The sequence below is a fragment of the Microcaecilia unicolor genome, chromosome 2, assembly GCF_901765095.1.
Source record: "Microcaecilia unicolor chromosome 2, aMicUni1.1, whole genome shotgun sequence".
Lineage (NCBI taxonomy): Eukaryota > Metazoa > Chordata > Amphibia > Gymnophiona > Siphonopidae > Microcaecilia > Microcaecilia unicolor.
The window spans coordinates 448271994-448283050 of NC_044032.1; the positions used below are offsets into that span (position 1 = coordinate 448271994).

At 48.6% G+C, this 11057-nt stretch overlaps 1 protein-coding gene across 2 annotated transcripts in view; it reads left to right on the forward strand.

Annotated features, from left to right (window-relative positions):
* NOP56 (NOP56 ribonucleoprotein) overlaps positions 1 to 9427 on the forward strand; it is a 46896-nt gene extending 37469 nt beyond the window's left edge. For both annotated transcript variants that reach the window (XM_030190917.1, XM_030190918.1), the window contains exon 12: positions 9078 to 9427. In XM_030190917.1, coding sequence (XP_030046777.1) covers positions 9078 to 9344 — 267 coding nt within the window. In that variant the 3' untranslated portion in view covers positions 9345 to 9427. The remainder of the gene's footprint in view (positions 1 to 9077) is intronic.
* Positions 9428 to 11057: the final 1630 nt, after the last annotated feature.

Here is an 11057-nt window from a genome sequence, read left to right on the forward strand (position 1 = left end):
TCGATGGAGGGAGCTCCGTCCCCGCCGGCGCGGGAGTCCACCGCTCGACGACACCGAGGCCTCGGTGCCTCGACGTCGAGCCGGGCCCGGTACCGGACTCAGCTACATGAGCTAATGTCCGATACCGAGGATGAGGACTCGTGGGGGGAAGAGGAGGACCCGAGATATTTCTCCTCAGAGGAGTCTACGGGCCTTCCCTCGGACCCCACGCCGTCACCGGAGAGGAAGCTCTCACCTCCTGAGAGTCTCTCCTTTGCCTCCTTTGTGCGGGATATGTCTATAAGCATTCCCTTTCCCGTGGTCTCTGTGGAAGAGCCGAGGGCCGAGATGCTCGAGGTCCTCGACTATCCATCACCACCTAGAGAGTCCTCCACGGTACCGCTGCACAATGTCCTGAAGGAGACGCTGCTCCGGAACTGGGTGCGACCATTAACTAATCCCACCATTCCCAAGAAAGCAGAGTCCCAGTACAGGATCCACTCTGACCCAGAGCTCATGCGGCCCCAGTTGCCCCATGACTCAGCGGTCGTGGATTCTGCTCTCAAGAGGGCACGGAGTTCGAGGGATACCGCCTCGGCGCCCCCGGGGCGGGAGTCTCGCACTCTGGACTCATTTGGGAGGAAGGCCTACCAGTCCTCCATGCTCGTGACCCGCATCCAATCTTACCTGCTCTATATGAGCATCCACATGCGGACCAATGTGCAACAGCTGGCAGACCTGGTCGATAAGCTCCCGCCGGAGCAGTCCAGGCCTTATCAGGAGGTGGTCAGGCAGCTGAAGGCGTGCAGAAAGTTCCTGTCCAGGGGGATTTTTGACACCTGTGACGTGGCATCTCGTGCTGCGGCCCAAGGTATAGTGATGCGCAGGCTCTCATGGCTGCGTGCCTCTGACCTGGACAACCGCACCCAGCAGAGACTGGCTGACGTCCCTTGCCGGGGGGATAACATTTTCGGTGAGAAGGTCGAGCAGATGGTGGACCAACTGCATCAGCGGGAAACCGCTCTCGACAAGCTCTCCCACCGGGCGCCTTCAGCACCCGCCCCCACGGGTGGGCGTTTTTTCCCGGGCACGGCAGGCTGCACCCTATTCTTTTGCAAAGCGTAGGTACAACCAGCCGGCCCGAAGGCCTCGTCAGGCACAGGGACAGCCCCAGCGCGCTCGTTCTCGTCAACAGCGTGCGCCTAAGCAGCCCCCTGCGCCTCCACAGCAAAAGCCGGGGACGGGCTTTTGACTGGATCCACGGGAACATAGCCGCCCTACAAGTGTCCGTACCGGACGATCTGCCGGTCGGAGGGAGGTTAAAATTTTTTCACCAAAGGTGGCCTCTCATAACCTCCGACCAGTGGGTTCTCCAAATAGTGCGGTGCGGATACGCCCTGAATTTGGCCTCCCTGCCTCCAAATTGTCCTCCAGGAGCTCAGTCTTTCAGCTCCCATCACAAGCAGGTACTTGCAGAGGAACTCTCCGCCCTTCTCAGCGCCAATGCGGTCGAGCCCGTACCACCCGGGCAGGAAGGGCAGGGATTCTATTCCAGGTACTTCCTTGTGGAAAAGAAAACAGGGGGGATGCGTCCCATCCTAGACCTGAGAGGCCTGAACAAATTCCTGGTCAAAGAAAAGTTCAGGATGCTTTCCTTGGGCACCCTTCTGCCAATGATTCAGAAAAACGATTGGCTATGTTCCCTGGATTTAAAGGACGCATACACTCACATCCCGATACTGCCAGCTCACAGACAGTATCTCAGATTCCGCCTGGGCGCACGGCACTTTCAGTATTGTGTGCTGCCCTTTGGGCTCGCCTCTGCCCCACGAGTGTTTACAAAGTGCCTCGTGGTGGTAGCGGCCTACCTACGCAAGCTGGGAGTGCACGTGTTCCCATATCTCGACGATTGGCTGGTCAAGAACACCTCGGAGGCAGGAGCCCTCCGGTCCATGCAGTGCACTATTCAACTTCTGGAGCTGCTGGGGTTTGTGATAAATTACCCAAAGTCCCATCTCCAGCCAACTCAATCTCTGGAATTCATAGGAGCGCTGCTGAATTCCCAGACAGCTCAGGCCTACCTTCCCGAAGCGAGGGCCACCAATCTCTTGGCCCTGGCTTCGCAGACCAGAGCGTCTCAGCAGATCACAGCTCGGCAGATGTTGAGACTTCTGGGTCATATGGCCTCCACAGTTCATGTGACTCCCATGGCTCGTCTTCACATGAGATCTGCTCAATGGACCCTAGCTTCCCAGTGGTTCCAAGCCACCGGGAATCTAGAAGATGTCATCCGCCTCTCCACCAGTTGTCGCACTTCACTGCTCTGGTGGACCATCCGGACCAATTTGACCCTGGGACGTCCATTCCAAATTCCGCAGCCCACGAAAGTGCTGACGACGGATGCATCTCGCCTGGGGTGGGGAGCCCATGTCGATGGGCTCCACACTCAGGGTCTGTGGTCCCTCCAGGAAAAGGATCTGCAGATCAACCTCCTGGAGCTCCGAGCGATCTGGAACGCACTGAAGGCTTTCAGAGATCGGCTGTCCTGTCAAATTATCCAAATTCGGACAGACAATCAGGTTGCAATGTATTACGTCAACAAGCAGGGGGGCACCGGATCTCGCCCCCTGTGCCAGGAGGCCGTCGGGATGTGGCGTTGGGCGTGTCGGTTCGGCATGCTCCTCCAAGCCACATACCTGGCAGGCGTAAACAACAGTCTGGCCGACAGACTGAGCAGAGTCATGCAACCGCACGAGTGGTCGCTCCATGCCAGAGTGGTACGCAAGATCTTCCGAGCGTGGGGCACCCCCTCGGTGGACCTTTTCGCCTCTCAGACCAACCACAAGCTGCCTCTGTTCTGTTCCAGACTTCAGGCACACGGCAGGCTAGCGTCGGATGCCTTTCTCCTCCATTGGGGGACCGGCCTCCTGTATGCTTATCCTCCCATACCTTTGGTGGGGAAGACCTTACTGAAGCTCAAGCAAGACCGCGGCACCATGATTCTGATAGCGCCCTTTTGGCCCCGTCAGATCTGGTTCCCTCTTCTTCTGGAGTTGTCCTCCGAAGAACCGTGGAGATTGGAGTGTTTTCCGACTCTCATTTCGCAGAACGACGGAGCGTTGCTGCACCCCAACCTTCAGTCTCTGGCTCTCACGGCCTGGATGTTGAGGGCGTAGACTTCACTGCGTTGGGTCTGTCTGAGGGTGTCTCCCGGGTCTTGCTTGCCTCTAGGAAGGATTCCACTAAAAAGAGTTACTTTTTCAAGTGGAGGAGGTTTGTCGTGTGGTGTGAGAGCATGGCCCTAGAACCTCGTTCTTGCCCTGCACAGAACCTGCTTGAATACCTTCTGCACTTATCAGAGTCTGGCCTCAAGACCAACTCAGTAAGGAATCACCTTAGTGCGATTAGTGCTTACCATTATCGTGTGGAAGGTAAAGCCATCTCTGGAGAGCCTTTAGTCGTTCGATTCATGAGAGGCTTGCTTTTGTCAAAGCCCCCTATCAAGCCTCCTACTGTGTCATGGGATCTCAACGTCGTCCTCACCCAGCTGATGAAACCTCCTTTTGAGCCACTGAATACCTGCCATCTGAAGTACTTGACCTGGAAGGTCATTTTCTTGGTGGCAGTTACTTCAGCTCGTAGGGTCAGTGAGCTTCAAGCCCTAGTAGCTCATGCTCCATATACTAAATTTCATCACAACAGAGTAGTGCTCCGCACTCACCCAAAGTTCCTGCCGAAGGTGGTGTCGGAGTTCCATCTTAACCAGTCAATTGTCTTGCCAACATTCTTCCCCAGGCCGCATACCCGCCCTGCTGAACGTCAGTTGCACACATTGGACTGCAAGAGAGCATTGGCCTTCTACTTGGAGCGGACACAGCCCAACAGACAGTCCGCCCAATTGTTTATTTCTTTCGACCCTAACAGGCTAGGGGTCGCTGTCGGGAAACGCACCATCTCTAATTGGCTAGCAGATTGCATTTCCTTCACTTACGCCCAGGCTGGGCTGACTCTTGAGGGTCATGTCACGGCTCATAGTGTCAGAGCCATGGCAGCGTCGGTGGCCCACTTGAAGTCAGCCACTATTGAAGAGATCTGCAAGGCTGCGACGTGGTCATCTGTCCACACATTCACATCTCATTACTGCCTCCAGCAGGATACCCGACGCGATAGTCGGTTCGGGCAGTCGGTGCTGCAGAATCTGTTTGGGGTGTAATCCAACTCCACCCTCCAGGACCCGAATTTATTCTGGTCAGGCTGCACTCTCAGTTAGTTGTTCTTCGTAGGTCAATTTCTGTTGTTTCCTCGCCGTTGCGAGGTTCCATTGACCTGGGTTCTTGTTTTGAGTGAGCCTGAGAGCTAGGGATACCCCAGTCGTGAGAACAAGCAGCCTGCTTGTCCTCGGAGAAAGGGTATGATACATACCTGTAGCAGTTGTTCTCCGAGGACAGCAGGCTGATTGTTCTCACCTACCCTCCCTCCTCCCCTTTGGAGTTGTGTTTTATACTTTATTGCTTGTCATTCAACTGGCGGGAGCGGTCGCGCACGGGCGGGAAGACGGCCGCGCATGCGCGGTGGGCGTGCCCTGCGTGCCGACCGTCCCGCGAAGCTTTTTCCGGTTGGTGGGGGCTGCCGCGGACGTCAACCCAGTCGTGAGAACAATCAGCCTGCTGTCCTCGGAGAACAACTGCTACAGGTATGTATCATACCCTGTATCTCACAATAGCATGTTCCATGCGACATATCAGAGACTGGCTGGTGGGAGCGGGGGATTTTTCAGCACTAGAACTGGAGAGGGCTCTTGTCCCTATTATACACTTAGGATGGAGGTTACATGCCCCAGGAGGGGGACTAGGTACAGGGAAAGAACAGAACCCACTAGTTGCAGCAGCAAGGGCGGCTTGGAAGTGGCTCTGCAAGTGAGACAGATTTGACTGGAAGGCTACCCCTTTCTTGCCACTGTTTCATAACCCAGATTTCCCAGAGTGATCTACTTCAGTGGCATTTCATCGCTGGTGGAAGTTTGGGATACAGTACGTCTATCAGCTGGTGTCGGACGAAGGGAAAGCGCGCCCTTTGTAGAACTGCAGCAGGAGTTTGGACTCACAGAAGCAGATCGGTTTGCATATCTGCAGATGCGCCACTACATCTCAGCATTAGGCTGGACCAACCTGAGTGAAGATGTTCAGGATACATTAAGCACAGCACTGTCTTTGGGGGCACAGAACTTGATACCTCTCAAATTCCATCACAGATTTTTACAAGACACTGCTGAAGACATAGACTATCACACAGGAGCGCAACGCTGGGCCAGAGACTTGACGCCAGAAGTAACGGAAGAGATCCTGCGCAGAGTCCTGATCTCCATACAAAAAGGTTCCGTCTTCAGTCGATATTGGGAGATGCAATACAAATTTACTCTCCGGCTGTACATTTCGCCAGAACGAGCCTTCAAGGCAGGCATTGGGAGCTCAAACACATGTCCGTGGTGCGATCAAGCCCCAGCAACATTAGGACATATGTTTTGATGTTGCCCACAAGTTGGCCTGTTTTGGGCCCAGGTGCTTGGTGAGCTACAGAGGTACTGGGGCCATACAATTAAGAGACAGCCTATGATGTTATTTGGGGAGTTCAAATACGCATGCCCAGTCCCTCCTGGCTTTTGCGCATTCCTGCAGAGAGCCATGCTGATGGGTAAGAGAACCATATTGTTGCACTGGCGAGAAAATAAAGGCCCATCCATGGGAGCATGGAGAACCCAAATGACAGAACTTTTGAAGTTGGAAAGACGCGGAATCCCGGATATGTCCTCTAAGGAAGGGGAACAACTTCAGAAGACGTGGGCGAACTTTTGGAACACTTTACAACCAGCAGCCAGGAGCAGAATCTTAAACTAGGGGAATATTGGCTTCCTTCACTGCTTGCACCTACAGACTACAACTCCTGTGCGGGGGGGGTGCAGAGAGAGGGGGGAGCGGTGGGAAGGTGGTGGAGGGTAAATGGAGGCGGGGGAGGGGAGGGGGGTTTGATAAAGCAAGTTATATATGTTAGAAAATACCAACGCTGTATTGCATTTTGCTGGTTTCTTTTGAATAAAAAAGATTTAAACATAATTTTCTTTTCAACATCTGTTGGACTGGAAAAAATATAAAGGAAATAGAACAGCTTAGGTTACAACCCAGTACTGGTGCCCTGTTCTTTCCTCCCTAGGTTTCTCCCTGTCCCAAGATCTGTGATGGTGAGAGGGGATTTTGTGTTTAGCTCATACCTGTTTTTTAGTAGTAGCTTGAAGGTGCAGTAGATATTTTCCTGTCCTCAGGCTTAAATACCTGAGGCATCAGAGGGTTAAGCAGATACTGCCCTTTGCTTTTATAAGGTTTTTGTGTTCCATGGGCTCCTGGGCTGAGGGAGGTGGTGGTTTTTGATGTAAGATTTGCCACGCATGGGGTGTGGTGAGATGCTTAAAAGTCGCCATTAACATCCACATATGTAAATAGCTACTGTTAGCTTAACAAATGTGGAATAGCGATCAATGCTGAAAGGAAATCACATGCAAATAAGTGGAAAATCAACTTGCAGCCTGGTAGAGATGGTACCTAGCACATACACAGAATGGTCTGGTGATAAGTATCAATATTCTCCACAAGAAAATAAAAAGTTAGACTAGGAACAACTGCTAAGTCATGTGTGTGTCCAACATCATATGTGTTCAAGGGGATTAATTTTATTGTTCCACGGTACTATGTGCGGAACATAGACACATTTCCCAACATGCAGATACTTTTTTAAAAATGCACGCAAACTGCTTTCTGACAGGTGGAACATGCACATAAATATTTGCAGATGGCATATTTCGTACACACATGCATGCAGATACTATTTTAAAAAATGCTAGCAGACTGCTCCCATCAATAAGTTGCCCTCATGCAACAACAGCTCAGACCTCCTAGAAAATTATGAACATTATAGGTAGGCACTCCTTTCTGTGCATCACCAAGACCATAATGCACAATCATGTGCGTGCTAAACTAGCTAAAACTGGTCTAAGTGAAATGTTACAAGCCTGGTTTCCTTTGGGCCTCTCCCCCTAGGTCAGACCAAAGGTCCATCTAGTCCAGTTTCCTCCTAACAACTGGATAATCCAGATTACAAGTATCTGGCGGAGATTATCTACAAGATAATGAGCAGAGTAGAGCGGACAGATGTGAAGCGTTTGTTTACACTTTCAAACAATAATAGAACCAGGGGATACAAGATGAAGCTAGAATATGGTAGATTTAAAACAAATAGGAGAGAGTTTTTCTTTACTCAGCGTGTAGTTGGACTCTGGAACTCATTGCCGGAGAATGTAGTGACAGCAGCTGGTTTTAAGGGGGGTTTGGACAGATTCCTGAAGGAAAAGTCCATTGAGCATTTATTAAAAAAATTGTTTTTTTTTTTTTTTTTTTTGGGGGGGGGGGGGGGGGGGGGGGTTGCCAGGTTCTTGAAGCCTGGATTGGCCACTGTCTGAGACAGGATGCGGGGGTTGATAGACCCTTGGTCTTATGTGCTAAGGTTCCATACAACCTTCTCCAGGGCTATGTTTATGCTAGCTGTTTTTACCATATCCTCTGGCAGTGAGTTCCAGAGCTCAACTCTGCAGAGTGAAAAAATATTTTCAAAATAAAATAGGAGAAAATATTACTATAGCTTTATGGTATGTCCCCTAGTGTTTGTACTTTTTGAAAGAGTAAACCTGTTCCACGTTTCTCAAGGTATCCCACCTCAACCATTCCCCTCTAAGCCAAAGAACCCTAACTTTAGCCATTTGTTTGAGTCGTTCTGTCCAGTTGATCATTTTGGTCACGTTTCTCTATTTAATTGCACTATATTGTTTTTTGAAATGGTGACAATAGAATTGCACAGATTAGCCAAGGTGCGGTCTCAATAGGGAGTGATAGAAGCATTATGGTATTCTTTATATTATAATACAAGGAATAAAGAATAATTCCTAACATTTTTTGCGTTTTTGGCTGTCGTGCACAGAGCTGAACATACAGTCCATGATACCTAGACTGCTAATGTAGATGTCTGGAATTTTGGGTTATTCTTCCTAATGTGTGTCACTGCACTCACTGTATTATAGGTGATTCCTATGAGATTTGGAAGCCACTTTGTGGAAGGGTTGGAGGTTTAAAGATGGATTTAAAAGGCTACTCCAATTAGTACAAGACCTTTTTTTTTGGGGGGGGGGGGGGGGGGGGTTATTTGGGATGTGGCAGATGAAATTTTAATTTTATTTGATGCAGAACAACGTAATGCAGCTAGATAAACAGCATGGCAGATGAAGACAGCAGAGCCTGTGCAGTCTGCCCATTCTACCAAACCACTGCAGATCTTATGCTGCCATCTGACTTTAATCCTTACCACCAAGGATCATCTATACTTATCCAATTGATATTTCATTTACTTTGGTCCCCCTCTGTCTTCAGGGGGGGAACCAAAGTAAATTGTGTATCCAAAGATGTTTGGATTTGCAGTTTTACTTCTGCTTCTTTGGGCTCCCATAAGTATTGCCGTACTGGGAAAGACCAAAGGTCCATCGAGCCCAGCATCCTGTTTCCAACAGTGGCCAATCCAGGTCACAAATACCTGGCAAGATCCCAAAAATGTACAAAACATTTTATACTGCTTATCCCAGAAAGTGGATTTTCCCCAATCCCAAAGAGATTCATAATGACAATGCATTTCCCTCACTTATAATGCGTTGCCTAGCCTGGCTATTATAGGGACAGCCCTTGGCCAGGGCTCTCAGATCTTGGCTTCTGCAGAAATTTTCAGCCAGCAGGTGTCAGTATAAAGTAATAGCTGGGAGGAGTCCCCAGGAGCTATGAATACTGTAGCAACAGTCGCAGCTGTTTGATGTGGAGCAGCAGCCGGGCCCTGGAACAGACTGGTGTCAGTGCTATGAAGAAAACTTGCTGGCCTTTAGAACGTTTCAAGTTTGTGTTTTGAGTATGGAAAATGTAGGAATAATGTTTTGGTAGGTAGTCATAACCAAATTTGGTTTCTCCCTTTTTCTCCTTGTCCCGTCCCCCCCCCCCCCTTTTTTTTTTTTTTAGGTCGATGATGAAACTGAAATGGAACCAAAGAAGAAGAAAAGGAAGCATCAGGTTGAAGAGGTTGAGATTGAAGAGAATGGAGTATCAGAGGTAACAGAAACAAAGAAGAAGAAGAAAAAAAAGAAGCATCAGGTGGAGGATGAAATGGGTGATGACGAAATTGAAGAGCATGGACCAACAGAAATGGAAACGGTCCTGGCAGAGCAAGCACAGCCTGAGAAAAAGAAAAAGAAGAAAAAAGTCAAACAGGGGCATAGTACTGATTAAGAAATCTAAACTTTTATTCTTTGTAAATTTTGTAAATATTTTCCTGGTACAGGAAAAGAAAATAAAGATTTTTTTTGTTATAACTGGTTTTTTTCCTAGCAAGGGAAAGACTTGAGCTATATCTATATAGAAATAAGCATAGCACTATATGTGGGTTGGGAAAGCTGAGTAGTTTTTTTTTATTTTTTTTACTTATCCACACTTTCCATTTATGGGTCTAAGTACTGCTGTTAATGTACCATGTTGAAAACCTACAACTGCTAGAATACAAGGTTTATAAATATGGATCAATCAATCATACAGAGTAGAAACTATGTAAATGAAAAAACCAAAGAGAAAATATAATTCTGATTACCTTTTAGTGTTACTGTAAAGTGTTCTCACCTTTATATGGAATAAGGGGGGGGGGGGTGCAGTGGGATTCTTCTATAGCAACATTTTGCCTGGATTATGTCAAGACAATTCTGAACACACAATAGCAGAGCTTATTCTCTAAGGGAACTAGAATGGTTCCGCCAATCTTTCCATATTGTCTATGCCAGATAGTCTATCCCCTGTCAACAGCTGGAGAGAGGAAAACAAAAGCTCAAAGCTGACTTCACCTTTACAAGGATCATGTGCTGTCTTCAGCGGATGATGTGCAGTACACTGATCCTGGGATGTCTATAGGCCCAGGCTCCCAGTGGAGTATTAGTGGCTCTGAGGGGACTAATTCCCTTTCCTCCTTTAGAGTCAGCCCATCTTAAGCTAGTCTCTAGGTGCCTTTTTGTTTTCTGTGTCTGAGAGCAGGAGCTACTGATTGTATTTGCCCTATATTGCCTTCCTGGTGCAGTCTATTAACTAATTTAGTCAAATCAAAATTGTAGTTGCAGCATCTTTCATGCCCTAATAATCTTCAGAGGTATCAAGGTCTGGAATAATTTAGGAAATTATTCCAAAACCAGCAACCCTTAATTCTCCAAGGACAAATAAGATGAGTAAGCCAGTATGGCAACATAGATGGATTAGCCCTTCTATAACTCAGAAAGGACTTGCTAAGCATGTGTGAGCCCCCCCCCCCCCCCCCAAATACACACACACTGCCTACCCAATCCATCTCTATTTAGAACATGTGTAGCCATACTAGGTCAGACCAGTGGTTCATCTAGCCTAGTATCCTGTTTTCCAAAACAGTGGCCCAGCCAGGTAATGAGTACTTGGCAACACAATACTACAACTCCCAGGGCAAGCAGTTGCTTTCCATGTCTGTCGCAAAAGACCATGGAATTTTTGTCCAGGAATGTGTCCAAACCTTTTTTTAAACCCAGATATGCTGACAGCTGTTACCACCACCTCTAGTTAAGCTGTGGCATGCTTTACCATTTGTTGAGTGAAAAAATACTGCCTCCTATTTGTTTTAAAAGCATTTCCATGTAACTTTCTCGAGTGTCCCCTACTCTTTGTGCTTTTGGAACAAGTAAAAAAAAGCAATTTACTTGTTCTATACCACTCAGGATTTTGGCTAATTGCTCTTCTTTTTTCCCCCCTCATTGTTCCTTTTTAACAGAAAAAGGAATGGGGGGGGGGGGGGGGCTCTAGGCTTCCTCAGAGTATAGGGGCTCCTGGGTACAGCCACTACACCCTTACCTACCTGTGGTGGATGTATATCACTAGGATCCCAAAGATGAAATAGGCAGGAGCTGGTCTTCGAATGCCCTGAGAGGGTCCTCTCCT